At 48.1% G+C, this 21,263-nt stretch overlaps 2 protein-coding genes across 6 annotated transcripts in view; both read left to right on the top strand.

Moving 5' to 3' along the window:
- Window positions 1-468: 468 nt before the first annotated feature.
- On the top strand, window positions 469-13,465 carry si:dkey-14k9.3 (C2H2-type zinc finger protein). 3 transcript variants are annotated; one of them, XM_062518297.1, is made up of 9 exons: window positions 469-618; window positions 2,171-2,376; window positions 2,812-2,913; window positions 3,679-3,768; window positions 5,585-5,695; window positions 7,050-7,173; window positions 9,751-10,519; window positions 10,854-10,900; window positions 11,969-13,465. In XM_062518297.1, exons 1-9 carry the CDS (start codon window positions 615-617, stop codon window positions 13,144-13,146), a joined length of 2,631 nt encoding a protein of 876 aa, XP_062374281.1. In that variant the 5' UTR covers window positions 469-614; the 3' UTR covers window positions 13,147-13,465. The 3 variants fall into 3 exon arrangements, with proteins under 3 accessions (XP_062374281.1, XP_062374283.1, XP_062374282.1); XM_062518299.1 differs by lacking the exon at window positions 2,171-2,376; XM_062518298.1 differs by lacking the exon at window positions 5,585-5,695.
- An 824-nt stretch (window positions 13,466-14,289) lies between these two features.
- The window catches only part of aldh18a1 (aldehyde dehydrogenase 18 family, member A1), a 19,652-nt gene continuing 12,678 nt past the window's right edge, over window positions 14,290-21,263 (top strand). For 2 of the 3 annotated variants that reach the window (XM_062518302.1, XM_062518301.1), the window contains exons 1-4: window positions 14,290-14,434; window positions 17,930-18,045; window positions 19,798-20,012; window positions 20,442-20,591. In XM_062518302.1, coding sequence (XP_062374286.1) covers window positions 17,955-18,045; window positions 19,798-20,012; window positions 20,442-20,591 — 456 coding nt within the window. In that variant the 5' untranslated portion in view covers window positions 14,290-14,434; window positions 17,930-17,954. The remainder of the gene's footprint in view (window positions 14,435-17,929; window positions 18,046-19,797; window positions 20,013-20,441; window positions 20,592-21,263) is intronic. The other variant, XM_062518303.1, reaches the window with a different exon arrangement.

Below are 21,263 nucleotides of genomic sequence, written 5' to 3'. Positions count from 1 at the left end.
TAGTGGTCTCTGTGAGTATTGCCAGAGTCAAACGCCAGAAACGGTAGAACATGTTATTCTCCATTGCAATAAATACCATCAAGCAAGACAGAGATTGAATGATCAGCTGGTAGCAAGTAATGTGTCCTTTGATCTGAAGACATTATTGCAAAGTAACTCAGGGGATATTTTTGTTTTTTCACTTTCTTTTTTGAAAGATACAAACCTCCTGAAAAGAATATAAAATCTATTTATTTTTTTGTTCTAATTTGTTTTGTTTTTGTTTGTTTTGTTTGTTTTATTTATTTGTTTATTTGGGTTATACTAGTGCAGACAAAGATCCTTGAATATCCTGAATATCTCTGTAGAGTAGTGAATCCTGTTCCGTACTCCAGTCAAGTGGTGGCGGTAATGCACAAAGAAAAGGTGCCAACCGCCGATAAAATCAGAAGAAGAAGAAGAAGAAGAACTTAATCACCCGGATATACTTCCTCCGTGTTTAGAAGTTGTCAGATCAACTTGTAAACAGAGACGCCTAGTTACAAACTGTAGTAATAGCCTACATAAAGCCTACTGGTTGATTTTAAATTCGATGTGTAGGTGAAACGGAACTTCGGTTCCCAGCAGCAGACAACATGGGTAAGATTGCACCGTTTTGTAATCAAGTTAGCTAATTCTGACCCATTGATGTAGAATCTAAATGTAACTTTACCTTAGCCGCTGGTTTTAATCCCTTTAAAAATCACGGACAGCTGCTGATGTGCGCATTAAAGAGCAGTATTGAACTCGGAACGTGTCAGGGCAAGACAACAATATAGGCTACTGATAAACATCCACTAGCATTTTAAGGTGAACGCCAATGCAGCAGAAATGCTTTTAATATGACACTGTTCGGCAGAGAAGGCTAAAGCATGGGAACCTACAGTATCGTCTGTTGCCCCTTTCTTTAACACTCTGGAGTTGATTATCTATGGGATGAATTAGAGCGAAAACTGAGAGCCAGTCGCCTCGTCCAACATCAGTGTGTGACCTCACAAATGCGCTTCTGGAAGAATGGCCAACAATTCCCATAAACACACTCCGAAACCAAAGCCTTCCCAGAAAAGCTGTTATAGCTGGAAAGGCTGGAGCAATGTCATATGAAACCCTATGGATTAAGAATGGGATGTCACTTAAGTCATTAGGGGGGTCAAGGCAACTGACCCAATACTTTTGGCAATATAGTCTATCTTTACTCTTATAATAATTAACTGCCCCATAATAATTAACTGCCCCTGTCCTCCCCTAGAGCGCCCCCTACTCCGACTGAGTTAAAGTAACATACATCTTTACTCCTCTAGTAATTAACTGCCCCTATAATAATTAACTGCCCCTCTCCTCCTCTAGAGCGCCCCCTACCCCCACTGAGTTATAGTAATGTATATCTTTACTCCTATAGTAATGAACTGCCCCTATTGTAATTAACTGCCCCTCTCCTCCTCTAGAGCGCCCCCTACCCCCACTGAGTTATAGTAACATATCTTTACTCCTCTAGTAATTAACTGCCCCTATAGTAATTAACTGCCCTCTCCTCCTCTAGAGCGCCCCCTACCCCGACTGAGTTATAGTAATATCTTTACTCCTCTAGTAATGAACTGCCCCTATAATAAATAACTGCCCCTCTCCTCCTCTAGAGCGCCCCCTACCCCCACTGAGTTATAGTAACATATATCTTTACTCCTGTAGTAATTAACTGCCCCTATAGTAATTAACTGCCCCTCTCCTCCTCTAGAGCGCCCCCTACCCCGACTGAGTTATAGTAATATCTTTACTCCTATAGTAATTAACTGCCCCTATAGTAATGAACTGCCCCTATAGTAATTAACTGCCCCTCTCCTCCTCTAGAGCGCCCCCTACCCCCACTGAGTTATAGTAACATATCTTTACTCCTATAGTAATTAACTGCCCCTATAGTAATGAACTGCCCCTGTAGTAATGAACTGCCCTCTCCTCCTCTAGAGCGCCCCCTACCCCCACTGAGTTATAGTAACATATCTTTACTCCTCTAGTAATTAACTGCCCCTATAGTAATTAACTGCCCCTCTCCTCCTCTTAAAGCACCCCCTATCCCCACTGAGTTAAAGTAACATATCATTACCCCTGTGGTAATTAACTGCCCCTATAGTAATTAACTGCCCCTCTCCTCCTCTAGAGCGCCCCCTACCCCCACTGGGCTCCCTGCGGCTCCTGGTCCCTCCTCTGCGTCTTGTAGCCGCCTACATGTGGCAGGTGACGCGGCGTGGGGACGCAATGCATTATGGGATTCTGGCGGACTTGGTCTCCCTGGTGATGGAGGCGTTCCCGGAACTGCTCAGTCCGAAGCATGCAGTGGAACTTATTCTGGGTCTGCGAGCCAGGGTAGGAGTTCTGGCTTGGAACAGGAGCTAGTGCGGATCAGAACCACCTGGCTACCTGAGTTCTGCTTGAGTCTATGCATGTTGTCTGTGGTTATCAGGTGTGCTGTGTGTCATGTAACTGAGTTCTGCTTGAGGCTATGCATGTTGTCTGTGGTTACCAGGTGTGCTGTGTGTCATGTAACTGAGTTCTGCTTGAGGCTATGCATGTTGTCTGTGTGTGATGTTCTGTTCTGACGGATGTCCCTTTCTATGTAGTGTTATAGATGATGTTCTATATGGTGCTCCTGTTCCATGCTGTGTTCGTGTGATGTTCTATTTCATGTTGTGTTCTGTAGGATGCCCTGCTCCATAGTGTGTTCCGTGGTGTGTTCCGTGGTGTGTTCCGTGGTGTGTTCCATGTTGTGTTCCATAGTGCGTTGCTATGTTCCCTGTGTAGGTGGTTCTGGAACTGTGCCGTGGGGATCATGCTGTAGCGTGTGATGAGATGAAGCTCCACCTGGACAGCATCCAGCTGCTGCTGCCCGTCCTCAGAACACAGGTGACCAGTAGGGGGCGCAGTTACTCAGCACACGCTCAAACCATTGAAAGTAATCAGTACATACAGTACATACAGTATATCTATGATAACCATTGAAAGTAATGGGTTTCAGTAGTGCCCTATATGTGGAATATAGGGCACTAGGTTTCAGTGCTAATCAGCTAGTGAGGCCTTAATGGGCTTCACATCATAGATATATGTACTGATGCTGATTTGCAGCTAGTGAGGCCTTATTGGGGGTTCACATTGCACGTTCAAACGTCAGATCAGCATCAGTACATATATCTATGATGTGAACCCCATTAAGGCCTCACTAGCTGCAGATCAGCATCATTCAGTACATACAGTATATCTATGATGAGAACCCCATTAAGGCCTCACTAGCGTCAAATCAGCATCAGTACATACAGTATATCTATGATGAGAACCCCATTAAGGCCTCACTAGCGTCAGATCAGCATCAGTACATACAGTATATCTATGATGTGAACCCCATTAAGGCCTCACTAGCTGCAGATTAGCAGCAGACGTTTGGCCGTGCAATGGCACATCAAATCAGAGCATCTGTAATCAAAATAATCAAATGTAAAATGCCCGGCAGGTCACTGGGGTTAGTGATCTTATTTCTGTTGCATTTTCCTCTATTTGTTTTCACCATGATTTATTGTTGCTGTTGATAACAATAGAAATGTAAGGCCTGTTTATTTGTCATAGTTTATTAAAGAGGGGAAGAGGGTGGGCTGACTGTAAGGGCTCTCTGTTCAGGATGGCAGCCTTGGTGATGCGGAGGCTGGTTTTACGAAGCTGGTTCAAACGCTCCTCCAGGACCCAGCTGAGAGGAAGAGCTTCTTCCAGGTGAGTCCTTGTGCAAGAGAAAACACACCACGGGTGCACCTCGTTACTCAAGTTGCACATTAGGCGTGTTTCCTTTACCCTGGCTCTGGGACTTTTTTGGGGGAAGGTACTTTTGACCGGGCCGCGACTGGCCTGGTCCTCTCAGATGTTGTGTCTCCATTACAGTGATGGCCCTGTAGGCTATGGACCTCGCGACACCGTCATCAAATCACGTCTGTTTACTCGGTTTGATATAGCTGTCACTTAAGTCATTTATACCAACTATGACTGCAGATTCGTAAAGAAACGCAAGCACCCACATCATAAGTGTATCTAGATTAACTATATACCAAACATGACATTTTACCGTGACTAGAGGAGCTGTAAACAGCTTGTAGGCTTAGGTTGCGTGTACAAAACCGCTAGCTAACATCACTCATTAGGCTACGGTGCAAAACTTACCTAGCCAGGTCGTTAACAGGCTAAATTAAATCGTTTATTGTGTCCGAAAGTGTTATTGGTATCACACACAAGCAATACCAGCGATCTTATCCACCAAAAATATTTTTCAGTCTTCATACTGTAATAATCTACCAACTGTGAAAATATCAGACCCTATTTCGCCTTAATTTAAAAAATTAATTGCTGTTTCATTTCATAAATGGACTACAACTACAAGTGACGTGACACCCTTCCACGACGTTACTCGCCTAGCATGGTTTGTTTATTAGCCTGTTAGCTAGTTGGTTAGTTAGTAGACAATCACACTTACTGCCAGCTCTTGTGTGAGTAGGAGCACAACACAAGTTATCCCAACATAAATTGGGTAATTACCACGCGGTTTACATCGCTCTCTGTTATTACAAAAATATGTAAAGCCAGCTTGTAGGCTTAGGTTGTGTGTACGAAACCGCTAGCTAGCTAGCTAGCTGATGTCACTGCGACAACCAATCTGCGCGAGGTAGCCACTAGTACCGCCCATAGACCTAAAAGCAACTCTACCGGGCCGTTTTTAGTACCTACCCTCCATCAGGTACTCCTTTAGTTCCTGTAAATGGCCCTGAAGACGGCCCTGTCGGACCGGCCCGGTCGGTGGAGACACGCGCACACGGCGAAGTCCCTGAAAAACGGCCCGATAGTTCCGATAGTGGAAACACGCCTATTGTTCCTCCCTTTAGTCGAAGACCCTCCTCCTAATTAATATCATCAAGGTAACTAGGAAGGAGTGTACTGTAAGGAGGATTGAGGAATGAAGACGAGACGGATATGAGAAATGAGAAATGAGACGGATATGAGAAATGAGAAATGTCCTGCTCAGTCATGCATCACTTTTAGGGTCCCAGTTACTGATGATGCGCCAGCATCACCAGAATAAACAGGCTACAGAATAAAGGACTACGATCATTCATCAAGACTTTATTATGCATAACGCACAGTAGGCATCACATGGCCTAACTATTAGTTATCATTATTTCATGTACACAAACATATGCTGAACAGAATCTAAAACAGCATGTTAAGACATGTCACACACCTACTTTGTGTCTAAATCTGTGGAAATTGCAGAAAATATGGACCTACAGTATAGCAAAGCCTAAAGATATTATGAGCACATACTCACTGTTATTGACCCGTATCATGAGATCATTTGACATTTCTCAAAACATGAAGGAAGATGAATTGTTGTTAGTTGCAATAATAGATGATCATTCCAGCACACGCTGATCTTTTCTTGCTCCATCTTGGTGCTCTGCTGTAGGGTTGGGAGTGACTGATCTTTGCTGTAAAGGCTGTATTGTGTGTGTGTGTGTGTGTGTGTGTGTGTGTGTGTGTGCAGGACGTGTTTCCGGATGTGTGTGGCTCCCGTTATGATGAGACGCTGCAGGTTCTCATGTGGGACTTCCTCAGGAGACTGGAGAAGCTGCTGCCCGTCCCCGACCTGCTGCAGGTCAGCCATTTATATATCTCCTCAGGAGTAGATTAGGACACATCCGCATTTATATATCTCCTCAGGATTAGATTAGGACACATCCGCATTTATATATCTCCTCAGGAGTAGATTAGGACACATCCGCATTTATATATCTCCTCAGGATTAGATTAGGACACATCCGCATTTATATATCTCCTCAGGATTAGATTAGGACACATCCGCATTTATATATCTCCTCAGGAGTAGATTAGGACACATCCACATCCATCTCCTGCAGGTCAGTCAAGACCATTTACATAGAGATGCCCATAGAGATGCCCATAGAGATGCCCATAGAGATGCCCATAGTGATGCCCATAGAGATGCCCATAGTGATGCCCATAGAGATGGCCATAGTGATGCCCATAGAGATGCCCATAGATGCCCATAGAGATGCCCATAGAGATGCCCATAGTGATGCCCATAGATGCCCATAGAGATGCCCATAGATGCCCATAGAGATGGCCATAGAGATGCCCATAGTGATGCCCATAGATGCCCATAGAGATGCCCATAGAGATGCCCATAGAGATGCCCATAGTGATGCCCATAGAGATGCCCATAGTGATGCCCATAGAGATGCCCATAGTGATGCCCATAGAGATGCCCATAGTGATGCCCATAGAGATGCCCATAGTGATGCCCATAGAGATGCCCATAGATGCCCATAGATGCCCATAGTGATGCCCATAGAGATGCCCATTTAAACCAGCCAAGCTCAGAAACATAGAGATGTTCATTTAAACCAGCCAAGCTCAGATACATAGAGATGCCCATTTAAACCAGCCAAGACCAGATACATCCTCATTTAAACCAGCCAAGACCAGATTCATCTCTCCTGGACTGTGACATGGCTGACTCTGTTAAATCTCTTGTGGACTGTGACATGGCTGGCTGACTGTGTCAAATCTCTTGTAGGTTGTGTCGTGGCTGACTGTGTTATATCTCTTGTAGGTTGTGACGTGACTGACTGTGTTACATCTCTTGTAGGTTGTGACGTGACTGACTGTGTTACATCTCTTGTAGGTTGTGTTGTGGCTGACTGTTAAATCTCTTGAACTGTAGGTTGTGTTGTGGCTGACTGTGTTAAATAGGTTGTGGCTGACTGTGTTATGTCTCTTGTACTGTAGGTTGTGTCGTGGCTGACTGTGTTATATCTCTTGTACTGTAAGTTGTGTCGTGGCTGACTGTGTTACATCTCTTGTAGGTTGTGACGTGACTGACTGTGTTACATCTCTTGTACTGTAGGTTGTGTTGTGGCTGACTGTGTTATATCTCTTGTACTGTAGGTTGTGTTGTGGCTGACTGTGTTATATCTCTTGTACTGCAGGTTGTGTCGTGGTTGGACGGCTCTGCTGCGTTGGCTGCTGACTGCACTGAGTGCATCGCCCACCCTGAGCATCTGAAGGCCTTAACCCAGTGCACTGAGGTCCTCGCTCGCCTGGATCCTCCTAGTAAGTGCTTTAGTCAGACATCAGCATGTGTCCTAATCAGGGTGCAGACATCATCATGTGTCCTTGTTAGGGGGCAGACATCAGCATGTGTCCTAGTCAGGGTGCAGACATCACCATGTGTCCTTGTTAGGGTGCAGACATCACCATGTGTCCTTGTTAGGGTGCAGACATCATCATGTGTCCTTGTTAGGGGGCAGACATCAGCATGTGTCCTTGTTAGGGGGCAGACATCACCATGTGTCCATGTTAGGGGGCAGACATCACCATGTGTCCTTGTTAGGGTGCAGACATCACCTTGTGTCCTTGTTAGGGTGCAAACATCGCAGACATCACCATGTGTCCTAGACAGATGGTAGACATCACTATATGTCCTTGTCAGGGGGTAGACATCACTATGTTTCCTAGTCAGGAGGAAGACATTACTTTGTGTCCTTGTTAGGAGCCAGACAGACATCTTTGTTTCCTAGTCAGGGGGCAGACATCACTATACTGAGGGGTATTCCACGAACGGAGGTTTAACAAACACAGAGTTAACGCTGAACTCTAGGTTGATTGACCCTGAGCCGACTAAAACAGAGTTGTCGGTTCCACCGCGCCGGTTATGAATTAGTTTAATCAACACAGGGTTGGTTAACACTGGGTTCTGCGCGTACACGCCAAACCTATAAAGACGTGATGTATGGAGCATGGAAATCCTGATCAAAAGGGCGAAACAGGCTAGCTGCCGCTAGGGGCGTCTAGATTTCTAGGCGAAACGGGCCGCATGTTTCTCAGAACTCGAACGCAGGCTGTAATAAATTAGAAAAAGTTTTAAAAAGTAGCACCAAAGCAACTGCCATTCAGAGAAACCCTGGTAGCGTATCGCTGACAGCGTGAATGCATACAAAAGCACGTTCTTAAATATTTGAACTATGAATCTATTCATATCTCAGTTAAGTTTTCTTAGCATTCCTACCACATAACCTGTTATTTTATAAAGATGTAGGCTACGATGGGCCCAAGCGATCACCTGATCAAGAAAAGATAAAATATTACGATTCATGGTAGTAATTATTATTTTCCACATACATTTCTACATCTCTTTGCGCGGAATGGCGTGGAGGACGGCGCATGCAACAATTACGCAAGCCCGTTCGGACACACTCTTATACTACGTAGGCATTGCAATTTGGACTTCAATATCCCAAATGTGTTTTCAATCGCGGGTTCTGTTGTGTGCCAGGTTAAATGTTGCATGTGGTCCAGGAGCGGGATTAGGGTACAGGGTGATGAGCGTCAGGAGGCATGGATACCCTCGATCCCCAAGAAGCTACCCATCGCGCTGCGACCAAATACAAACTTTGAGCTATCTTGCACAAGCACATCAATTATATAAGGTCTATGATATGTTCATAATGCAACGCAGTCTGTTGAAATGTAGGCTATAGCTCAAATTACATCCTGGCATCGTAGACCGAACCAGGCAATTTTGCCTCCACATAAGTATAATCATGTGCGAAGCATCATATCATCTAATGATAAAATCGACAGCGATTAACAAACTATCTTGAAGATATTGGAAATGGCCAATATAGGCTGCGTATACCTACCTAAACATTTATACTGTAATATCCTTTCCTGTTCACACAATCGACCTCATATGGCTGGGGCACTTGTGCCATCAATGCACCCAATGACATACTATTGTAACCGAATGGTATCAGATACCCATATGAAAAGTCAACAGCAAGGATAATTTCCGTGCCACTTGGGGACACTTAAAGCATTAGTGACCTGTGAGACGAGTTGGTGTAACTCCATTTTAATGACCCTCGTGAGTTGTGGCCTGGAAAGAGGATGAAGTCGCGCACTAACCGCTCCAGCGCAAGACAGACTTTACGCACTGATTGGCAGACCGTAGCTTTCCCTATGCTCAGCATCTCAAATACTGTACAGAAAACTACACTTCGCAAATAAATGGAGAGCTATGCAAATAGTTTGCAGTGAACTGAGGCAGGTTGACGATTGGTAACGTAGGGCTGGAGAAGGCTATTTAAATATATTAAAGTTTAACGTGAAAAACGATATCGCTTCAGCCAAAATTTATCAAAATGTCGAGCCGTGGTCTTATCAATCTCTCTCGGTGAATTGCTCAAATTATTTGCGCTCCGATGTCAATAGGCCTCTCAGCATGCCATTGAACACGAGAAAGCTGCGGAAACGCGGGTTTAAATAGGCTACCCTGAGCAAAACCGGGTTATCTTTCAAACTTAACCTGTGCAAAACCTGCTCCGACCAGGTTAGGTTCAGAGCATATGTTTCTATAGTAACTAACATACCGTGTTCATTTTGGAACGGAAAACCTAGAGTTACCGCAAACCCTGGGTTAACTTACCCGGTTTTGTGATAAAACCGGCTTTGTGGAATACCCCTCTGTATGTCCTAAGTGGTAAACACTGTCGTGTTTAAAAGCACAATGAATCCCTCAAACAATAGTTCAAGTTCATTCGTTTTAATTTTGTTCATACATAATAGAGTAATTAAAGACTAAATTGTTTAAAGTTGACTAAAAATGTGTTTCTCTCCCTCCATTGCCAGGTGCCCCCACAGTGCTGGGGGGAGTCATCGTCTCCCTGCTCCACACCGGACCTCAGGGGCAGATGGACAACACCAAGGGGCAGATGGGCAATAGCACGCGGCAGATGAGCAGCACTTGCCCTACGCAGCATTTCCATCCAGCTGAAGGTCAGCCCCCGAGCGACCCTGTGTCCACTGAGGAGGTTGTCCTGGAGACCGTTACCATGACAGCGTGCACAGGAATGGAGCTGGGGACGAGTCTGGTAGACGGAGAAGCTGAGGAGGAGCCAGGAGGAGGAGGAGGAGCAGGAGCAGGAGCAGGAGGAGGAGGAGGAGGAGGAGGAGGAGCAGGAGGTGCATACAGGGCAGGAGAGGGGCAGCAGGGAGATGTAGAGGAGATGCACATGGAGATGGCACAGAGCAGCGGAGTAGAGGAGGAAGAGGAGGAGGAGGAAGAAAAGGAGGAGGAGGAGGAGAAGGAGAAGGAGTATTCTGACGGGACGTCCGAGAGGGACGGGATGAGCCAGGGTCGGTCAGGGGAGGCAGAACTCCAACAGGAAACAAACGGGCATGGCTCCACCGCCACTTCCTGTGTGGACACCGAGCAGGCGAGTGTCGGAACTGCTCCTGACCCCTCTGCCCTGGTCCACTGGAGGAGGTCACAAAGGAAGCCCAAGAAAACCTGGAAGCTCAAGGTCGTTCACGCGCAGGTGCAGAGGCCAAAGGTCAAGGCCCAGGAGAGGAAACATGGCCGCAGTTTGGAGTCAAAGAACGTCGACTCCAGAGAGAGGTACTGAAAAACATGGCCAGTTTATTTGAGAGGGTGAAAAGGTGAACTGTTGATGCTGGCTGTCTCTACTGAGACCACAAAAGTTCACTGAAGTACCAAGGGATAGGGTTTGTGTTTGTGTCCTGTGTACGTGTCTTGCTCTGTCTCACTGCTGGTGGATCAGTAGATACGCATCTCATGTTTGTGGGGTACGTGTTTGTGGGGTACGTGTTTGTGGGGTACATGTTGTGGGGTACGTGTTTGTGGGGTTCATGTTTGTGGGGTGCATGTTGTGTTCGTGTCCTGTTTACGTGTCTTGCTCTGTCTCACTGCTGGTGGATCTTTGTTATTACAGTTTACCTGTCGGCCCCAATCTTGTATCTGGAGGGGAAAACAGTTCAGGTATGTTTTGATCCTTTTGATTTAAATACTATTTATACTTAGGCTGGGTAAACCCTGCCTGATCTGCCGGCGATTTGGATTTCACCCTGCAGCTCAGGCTGGAAACCTGCACATTATCTCTCCTGCTTCCTGTCCACATCTTCTGGGTACAATCACAATCTAGCTTATCCAAAAGGCACCCGCGTTCAAACAAAACGGAGAGCTAGCTCGCTACTCCCTCCCCCTCCCTCCCGTGCAATCCAAACTCTCCTAAATGCGCATCTTCTCTGTCATTGGCTGGAACACACTGTAAAAACAACAGGCTTTGTACACAGCTCTGGCTCCATAAACAAACAAAGTGGCATAAGCCTGCTCCCTAAATCATAACAGAACACTTTGGGAGGTATTTAGTAGCACTCAGGAAGGGGTGAGCTGAGCTCCATCTCTGATGTGTTGTTTGATGTTTGATTCAAATAGTGAAGCACTGTGAAATCTCTACCAGTTACAGTGATGCCCTAGCAACCATCACAATTACCCTAGCAATACCATAGCAGCCATCTTAGTTACTCTAGCAACAACTCAGCAACCAGCATAGCAACCAACATGATTGCCCTAGCAACTACAATAGCAACCACATTATTGCCATAACCACTATTTGTACCTCAGCAACACTCTAGCAACCATCCCATTTACCTTAGGAATGCCGTAGCAACCCTCTTAATTACCCTAACAACATCCCAGCAACCACCTCTATAATGTCAACCTAGCAACCAACATGATTACCCTAGCAACCACCATAGCAACTGCGTTATTGTGCATAGCAACCACCATTTTTACACTAGCAACACCCTAGCAACCATCCTAATGACTCTAGCAATCATCCCAATTGCACTAGCAACCATCTTAATCACCCTAGCAACAGTCTAGAAACCACCATAGCATCCAACATGATTACCCTAGCAACCACCATAGCAACTGTGTTATTGTGCATAGCAATCACCATATGTATCTTTAACCCCCTTGCTGGCCTCTAGTAGTTTGTGGGTATATATATGGCAGTGGCTTTATCTCTGTGTTGTGTGCCTGCAGATGAAGCCGGCCAGATGTGGTCGTGTCCGCAGTGCCCATTCTCACACCAGCAGGAGGAGCTAGTGAGGCAGCACCAGGAGCTGGTCCACACTGACCAGACTCAGACAGCGCCCCCCTCAGGCCCGGCCCTGACGGCGCACCAGGGAACACACTCGGGGGAGCGACCTTTCACCTGCCAGCAGTGTGACAAGAGCTTTGCACACAGCCAGGCGCTAGCACGCCATCGCTACACGCACGGAGCTCCGCGCCTCTACGAGTGCGGCCGCTGCCCCGAGGTCTTCCCTTCCATAGCGGTCCGCAACGAGCACCGCCGCGCGCTGCACGAGCCCAACAACTCCTGCTCCGAGTGTGACAAGCGCTTCAGCTCGCCGACTGCTCTCCAGCGCCACCTGCTGCTGCACCAGCAGGAGCGGCCCTACAAGTGCCCCGACTGCCCCGCCGCCTTCCCCTGTCTGTCCAGCCTCACCCGCCACGGGGTGGTGCACCGCACCGAGCGCTCCTACCACTGCACCTGCGGCAAGTCCTTCACCTACAAGGGGGCGCTGTTGAGCCACCAGCGCGTGCACTCCAGCGAGCGGCCCTTCCTCTGCGACGACTGCGGTAAGAGCTTCCTGTCCAAGGGCGCGCTGGACCAACACCGCATGATACACTCGGACGAGATGCCCTTCCTGTGCCCCCACTGCGGCAAGGCCTTCAAGCGCCAGCGCAGCCTGGACAAGCACGTGAGCGTGCACACGCGCGAGAAAGTGTTCCGCTGCTCGCAGTGCGACAAGACCTTCTGCTACAAAGCCAGCCTGACGCGGCACGAGCTCACCCACTCCGGAGAGAGGCCCTTCCTGTGTGACGACTGCGGCAAGGGATTCTTCTCGTACGGCGAGCTGCAGAAGCACCAACGGTTCCACACGGGCCACAAACCCTTCCAGTGCCCGGTGTGTGACAAGAGCTTCACGCAGTCCTGCTACCTGACCCTGCACATGCGCTACCACACGGGCGCCCGGCCGTACACCTGCACTTCCTGCGGGAAGAGCTTCTGTAGCGCTCATCGTCTCAAGAGGCACATGCGCATACACACCGGCGAGAAGCCCTACCAGTGCACCGTGTGCCTCACGCGCTTCCAGCAGTCCTACCAGCTGAAGGCTCACCGGCAGACACACCACACCCTCAACCCCGACCAATGACGTGGTTGTTCGGCTAACACATCGCAACAGCCTCGATCAATGACATGTCTGGAATGGCAAACACATCACAACCTCAGCCTTGACCAGTGACACAGCTGGAATGGCCAACGCACTTCACTCTCTGGCTCGACCAATGGCACGGCTGGAATGGCAAATGATGCCACTGACACCTGCAGGATGAACTGTGTCTGTCTGGTGAATGCTTCCTGATAGAACACTCAATCGTGCTCTGATTCCACTGTTCCGTCCAGACTGAGACGCTCCAGATCCGTCAGGGTCACTGTTTTGGACTCGAGGGCACAAGTTTGAAAAGCCACTTTTGTAAGCCACTTCAGTTTAATAATAATAATTATGGGGGGGGGGGGGGTTCTATATCCATCGTAAACTTTTGATTTCAACTCTTTTTGTAACAGATTTTGGTCTAAAACAGTGAACAGAGTTCACATTCTTGTCACTAATGTTGTGTTTTTTGAACTGTTTACAATACAGATTATATGATGGCTTCAAATGTACCTAGTGTTTGTTTTAATTGTGTGTGTGTGTGTGTGTGTGTGTGTGTGTGTGTGTGTTTATTTGATAAAGAATGGGTTGCATATTAAGATTTTATTGGAAGTTATTGAATGTAAATTTACATAAAGTCTGTCAAGTCAGAAATTGACATATAATCAATGAAAAGATCTACTGCATTTTAGTAAATGCGTGCAGTTTTAGTTTTAATCATAGGGAGTTAATCCCAACATTAGGGGGCGTGTTGAGCAAACACATAAAATAATTTGTTAGATTATTATTAACTGATTGAAATGGTTGATTGAAAATCGTTGGCGGTATCTCGAAACATTTGTAAATAATACATTACATTTTGCATCGAATAGAGTCGGTCAGAGGGAGTAGTACTACTGTCGTGGCGCCTGTTTTGGTACACGTGGTGAGAAATCCGATGTTTTGCTAAGCAGAAATCTTTCACTGTGAATGGCACAGGAGCGTTGTAAACTATAAAAAACGTACGCTTTGAGCGTAACGTGTGTACATTTAAATGGCATGTTACTGCCTACGGGACAGACGTTAACGTAAGAGTGTTCAGAATGGAGAGCTGCTAGCCAACTGACGTAAATGACGCAGACGTGGACACAGAAGCTACGGCGCTTGGCTTGACAACCCCTCAAGTTCACATACAGAGCAGATACCTGCCACAAGATCTGTGGCACGCTGCTTATGGTTAGCTGGTCGTCGTGCTTGGACATTTCGGCTGAAGTGGGAGGTGGCATTAAAATACTAGGTAGTGTCAAAGGTATGTGCAACATTAAAGAAGTTTGCCATGTTGATTCAGTAAGGCGAACTGTTATGCATCTAAAGCTAGCCAGTTTGCTAACGTTCGGCAAGTTCACGTTTCTTCATTGAATTTTCACTGTACTTCGCTAGCATGCTAGATAGCTTCAGAGCTAGTAAAGAACGTAATACTGACACAGATTCATAATCTGGGTCATACAACTATCCAGATAGCGTAAGTTGCACTATCTATGATAACGCTTGCTTGTTGCGTGATCAAAGTGTACCGCTGACAACAAACGTTAGCTATCATTTGGATTCTTGTTGATAGTTCACTGATTCGTGACCATGTTACGTTAGCTTGCTTACTAATGTTAGTGGTAACTTAACAACAACGTTAGTCAGGGAACTGTCATGTATTGCATACATTCACTTGTGTCCCTGTAAGCCCACGTTAGTTAATGTGATGTGACTGATGTGATGTGTCAATTACAATGTCTGACACTGTTGGCCATATCAAACAATTTGAAACCATGCTGACGTTGGCAAATGTGTTACGTTCCTCTTTTCTGTGGTCACCTATGCTATGCCTATGTTGTTGCTGTCATATACCTGGCCGTGTTTATGATTTACCAGTTACATTCGGAAGCAAAGACGTAAACTTCCGTTTTTGGTATCGTTAATAGTAATAGTTTTGATATAGTTAGTAAAATGTTCAGATGTTTATGCCATCGACCGGCTGTGTACACGTATCCATCCATGCCTGCAAGCCGCACTCCCATTACATCAGCCGGCTAGGGTGGAGTCTCCATTTCAGGCGCACCCCCATTGGACCAGGGGTCGGGTTTGTGTGCAGAGAACTTGTGGTGCCTTGGAAAAGTGGCAAACTGTCTTGCAAATTCACATTTTTAAAGAAGGGAATAAGGCTTTGAGTGAGCTGTGGTGAAGTTGAAAGGAGTGTGTGTAATGTATTACGATATTGTAAAAGTTATACACACTATATTCACTCTCAATTCTGCTTCAAGGCATGCGAATGCTTTATAATGTCCAGAGCATCATCCCTGCTGTTAAGGGCTGTAAACTCTCTATTTCAAGGAAATGGTTGCAGGAGTAGTAGGTCAGGAGTGTGCCGGCTGGAATGTTAGCTTGACTCTTTAGCGCAGAGCGAGCTGTATGTAGGCCAGCTGAGGCAGGCAAGCAGACTTTAACCTGAGCACAGCTATCTGCCACATTATATAGGTGGTCAGTGTGACCCCAACACTAACATACACACACACACACACACACACACACACACACACACACACACAATACAGAGTCCAGCAAGAGCCCAGTGTGGCCTGGTAAGGGCAGTTTCACCCCCACCACACACACGCACACACACATACACACACCCCTCCTTACTGCTGGGGGGTCTCAGACTATGTGTGTGTGTCATCAGCGCAGCTGCAGCTGGGATCTTTGCATGAAGACCCCTCTCAGGCCCCTTAGCAAACATCACCACTCTTGCCCAACATCACCAGCACTCTGCACCGCTCCACTCTTGCCCAACATCACCAGCACTCTGCACCGCTCCACTCTTGCCCAACATCACCAGCACTCTGCACCGCTCCACTCTTGCCCAACATCACCAGCACTCTGCACCGCTCCACTCTTGCCCAACATCACCAGCACTCTGCACCGCTCCACTCTTGCCCAACATCACCAGCACTCTGCACCGCTCCACTCTTGCCCAACATCACCAGCACTCTGCACCGCTCCACTCTTGCCCAACATCACCAGCACTCTGCACCGCTCCACTCTTGCCCAACATCACCAGCACTCTGCACCGCTCCAATCTAGCCCAACATCACCAGCACTCTGCACCGCTCCACTCTTGCCCAACATCACCAGCACTCTGCACCGCTCCACTCTTGCCCAACATCACCAGCACTCTGCACCGCTCCACTCTTGCCCAACATCACCAGCACTCTGCACCGCTCCAATCTAGCCCAACATCACCAGCACTCTGCACCGCTCCAATCTTGCCCAACATCACCAGCACTCTGCACCGCTCCAATCTAGCCCAACATCACCAGCACTCTGCACCGCTCCAATCTAGCCTCCACAGCACCAGCCGGCCTGCACACTTCCCCTCAGGGCCCCTCTGTGTGTCTGCTGATGGAGTGGACCTACATGGTTCTCCAGAGACCTAAATGGAAACAGGTCTGGTTCTGGTTCTCCAGAGACCTAAATGGAAAGAGGTCTGGTTCTCCAGAGACCTAAATGGACAGAGGTCTGGTTCTCCAGAGACCTAAATGGAAACAGGTCTGGTTCTCCAGAGACCTAAATGGAAAGAGGTCTGGTTCTCCAGAGACCTAAATGGAAAGAGGTCTGGTTCTCCAGAGACCTAAATGGAAAGAGGTCTGGTTCTCCAGAGACCTAAATGGACAGAGGTCTGGTTCTCCAGAGACCTAAATGGAAAGAGGTCTGGTTCTCCAGAGACCTAGATGGAAATAGGTCCACCTGGTTATCTCATTACATTAGATTACATTACGGTACATTACATTTGGCTGGCGCTTTTTAGCCAAAGGGACTTGCAACACGGTAAACATTTGAAGCTTTTTAAAGCAATTCTCACAACAATTACTGGAACATTTTAAAGAGCCAGAATGCAGTAAGAATAAGTGCAGCCCGGGCTATCTGGAGGCCGGTCCACCCTTAGCAAACATCTCTCACTGCTCGTACCTGTACTCTACCTGCGTCATGTCTCGCTGCTCGTACTCTACCTGCGTCATGTCTCGCTGCTCGTACTCTACTGCGTCATGTCTCGCTGCTCGTACTCTACCTGCGTCATGTCTCACTGCTCGTACTCTACCTGCGTCATGTCTCACTGCTCGTACTCTACCTGCGTCATGTCTCACTGCTCGTACTCTACCTGCGTCATGTCTCACTGCTCGTACTCTACCTGCGTCATGTCTGCCCGTACTCGCTCACGATGTCACACTCCTCGGCCGGTCTGCTGGCTACTTGCTCTCGCAGGCTTATCTGGGGCAGCTACGCTGTGTGTAGAGTTTGGGGTCCTCCCACGTGTGTGTGTGTGTGTTCTTGGACTTTACTGTCCTCCCACCTGTGTGTGTGTTCTTGGACTTTACTGTCCTCCCACCTGTGTGTGTGTTCTTGGACTTAACTGTTGTCGATTTATTGATTGCACTACGCCTGTGATAGCTGCTCTCTGTCTCTCATTCTAGCAAACAGTGTGTGTGTGTGTGTGTGTGTGTGTGTGTGTGTGCGCGCACAATGTTGTATATTAAGCATACATGTGTGTGAAGTGTGGTGGTGTTTGTGAGATGTGTGTAAGATGTATAGTGTGTGTGTGTGTGAGGTCGGTGGTGAGTGTGCATAGTGATTGTGATTTTGTGATGTTGATGTGTGATGGTGTGTGTGATCTCTCTCTCCCTCCCTCTTTCTCTCTCTCTCTTTCACCCTCTCTCTCTCTCTCTCCCCCCCCTCTCTCTCTCTCTCCCTCTCTCTGCAGAGTGAAGAGGTCTCCGTGAGACGCCATGTTGCTGCACAGGCTCTCTCAGTGTTCCGCGCTCACACTGCGCTCCTGGAGCTCACACACCTTCTCCAGAGCCGCCTCGCAGGGCAAGAGTAAGTGTGTGTGTGTGTGTGTGTGTGTGTGTGTGTGTGTGTGTGTGTCCTGACAATCAGTCCGTTCTGTCTCTTCCATTTTGTAATGTTCTCACAGTTCGCTTGAGGAATATTGCCAAAGTGTCAATAATAACTTTAATATATTTTATAGACATTTGCACATAATACAACTGTGCCCCTATTAAAATGGCAAAAAATACATCTCAGGCTAGTCAGGAAGTTATACCTGCAAATGTAATATTTTATACATTTATAAGATGAAGTTGATAAAGTTATATTGTTTGATATGTTTCGAATATAAAGTTGATTTAAGTTGTATGGTCGGTATGTGTCCCTGTATTCAATAACAAATTTATGTGGAGGCCAAACCAGACCGGCATCTTCTCCCCTTCCGTCGCTGTTCCTGTCTCTCTCGCCCCCCCCCCCCTCCCTTCCTCCCTCACTCCATCCCCCTCACACCCCTATCTCTCTCTCTCTCCTTTGCTCTCTGTCTCTCCATCTCTCTCTCTCTCTCTTGCTCTCTCTTTGTCCTCTATCTGTCTATCTCTCTTTTTCTCTCTCTTCCTCTCTCCCCCTCCCTTGCTCTCTCTCTCCCCCTCTCTCTCTCTCTCTCTCTCCATCCCTTGCTCTCTCTATCTGTCTGCATGTGTCCCTGGCTGCTTGTGTTGAGTGTGCTGATGGTGCATCTGTGGGTGTCTATTCTTCTGCTGTGCTGTGGAGTGGAGTGGAGCTTATGCTCACATGCTCACATGGTCACATGGTCACGGCCACATTCCAGCCCAATACAATGGGTCTCGCCGCCAAACCAGCAGACAGCAAAGTACCTCTCTCACTACACACTCACTCACACACACACACACACACACACACACGTACTCACTCTCACCTCTCTCGCTCAGACACACTGAGGATCTAACACACACATACACACATGCCTCTCCTCCACAGACCTCTCTCTCTCTCTACACAGACACACACTGAGGTCCGATTCATAGTCAATGCAAGGTGCAAAAACGCGCTGAGCTACGCAAGGATGCCATGATGCACACAACATGCAGCCGCACAAATCATGCGTGTCCAATGGGGTTTCATCCTCTGTGTAACTTGTGGACACTATGAAAGCCACTTGAACCCGTGCGTGAGCCTGGCGATGTCCAGCGTAACTTGTGTAGACTTATGAATTAGGTTTCACACACACACACATACACATGCCTCTCAGGCCTTAAGGTCTAACGCTCACACATGTCTCTCCTCAAGGAGACAGACAAGCAAACCTCTATGTTTGTTGCCACACGTGTTGTATGAAGATACGACGGTGATATGTGAGTCTGGGTTTGGGGTTGAGTTGACCAAGGGACTGCTTTGAAGGGTTTAACTTTCTCCAATCACACATCATAACCTCAATTATCACCATCATCATCATCATCCTCCTCATCCTCCCCCTTCATCACCAGAGATGTTCTAGAATGGGGAGATGGTATCTCCTGTAGGGGTCCATCCAAACCCAACCCAGCCTCTGGTATCCCCCTGTAGACCTGCGGCTGCTCCGTATTTCCCCTCTCCCTTTTATAGAACATCTCTGCCCACCACCCTCTGACCTCTGACCCCTCACCCTGTCCCCTCTTCTCATTGGCTCCCTGTGCATGGCTCCTCATCGCTCATTGGCTGCTGCCCCTGGTGTCCCTCCCCCTCCCTCCCTCCCTCCCCCCTCCCTCCCCCCTCCCTCCCCCCCTCCCTCTCTGTGCCCCTCAGATGCCCGCGTGTGGGCGGGCTCGCCGGCCGTGCGTCAGTGGAGTAACGTGCCTTTTCTTACAGTGCCGCTGGCGCGCGCCCACGGTAAGTCCTTCGAGCACCGCGGCGAGCTGCGCCAGGCCAAGAGGATCGTCGTCAAGCTGGGCAGCGCCGTGGTCACCCGCGGCGACGAGTGCGGACTCGCCCTGGGACGCCTGGCCTCCATCGTAGAGCAGGTAAGTGTGTGGGGGGGGGGGGGGGCAGGTGAGAGGAGGGGGGGGTCAGGTGCAGGTAAGCAGCACTGGGGGGGTCGGGTGAGGGGGGGCCTGCAGGTAAGCAGTAGGAGGGGTCAGGTGAGGGGGGGATGTGCAGGTGAGTGAGGGGGGGTCAGGTGAGGCGGGGGGGATGTGCAGGTGAGTGAGGGGGGGATGTGCTGGTCAGGGGAGGGGAGGGGCTGCAGGCGGCAGAGTGAGCTGGGGGGATGAGTGGGTTGAGAGCAGGTGAGAAGAGGGACAAACAGGTGGGCTGAGAACAGGTGAGTGGGCTGGGTCACCTTCCTGTAGGCATTATGGGTGTGTGTGTGTTCACTGTGTATTGGTTCTATATATTTCTGTGCTTGTGTGTGTGTGTGTGTGTGTGTTGTAACTGCTGCTGTTGTCCCCTAGGTGGCGGTGTTGCAGAGCCAGGGCCGTGAGATGATGATCGTGACGAGTGGCGCGGTGGCGTTCGGGAAGCAGCGTCTGCGGCACGAGATCCTGCTCTCCCAGAGCGTCCGCCAGGCCCTACACTCGGGACAGAACGCCCTCAAGGACATGGTAAGCCCCTCCCCTCTCACCCTTGACCTCTCACCCTTGACCTCTCACCCTTGACCTCTCACTTCTGAACTCTCACCTCTGAAATCTTACCCATAACTCACCCTGACACATCCCCTTTAACATCTAACCCATAACTCACCCTGACACATCCCCTTTAACATCTAACCCATAACTCACCCTGACACATCCCCTTTAACATCTAACCCATAACTCACCCTGACACATCCCCTTTAAAGGGATAGTTCGGGTTTTAAGACACGAAGTTATATGGGTTCCCTGTCAGCAACGTTGTGCATCAGCACTGACTTACCCCCCGACAGCGTCCTGTGAGCCGAGATCCAGCCGGTTTTTGATCGTTTTTGATGCTGAAGAAAGTAGTCCGGCAAGTTGCTGGGGTCACGAAAGTAAAGTGTTTTTCTTCTCAAAACCATATGCGTTCAAAAGAGTGATATATTTGCACCACAAAAACGTTGTCCAGCTGTCAGTAGCGCGCAGTGATAGGAATCGAGAAAAATAGCGCCAGTGATGACGAGGTTTGAATTTGTGTCACCCTGGGGATGTGTCACCCCCACACAAAGGGGATGTGTCACCCTGACACATCCCCTTTAACATCTAACATCTAACCCATAACTCACCCTGACACATCCCCTTTAACATCTACCATCTAACCCA

Source organism: Sardina pilchardus, chromosome 17 (assembly GCF_963854185.1).
Source record: "Sardina pilchardus chromosome 17, fSarPil1.1, whole genome shotgun sequence".
NCBI lineage: Eukaryota > Metazoa > Chordata > Actinopteri > Clupeiformes > Clupeidae > Sardina > Sardina pilchardus.
This window is presented reverse-complemented; position numbering and strand designations above follow the sequence as displayed.

What these genes read in the sequence shown, in the direction of transcription:
- si:dkey-14k9.3 (XM_062518297.1), top strand. An exon ending in TGCCCGTCCTCAGAACACAG is followed by an intron (nt 2,914 to 3,678) that starts GTGACCAGTAGG and finishes CTCTCTGTTCAG; the next exon opens with GATGGCAGCCTTGGTGATGC. An exon ending in AACGTCGACTCCAGAGAGAG is followed by an intron (nt 10,520 to 10,853) that starts GTACTGAAAAAC and finishes TTGTTATTACAG; the next exon opens with TTTACCTGTCGGCCCCAATC.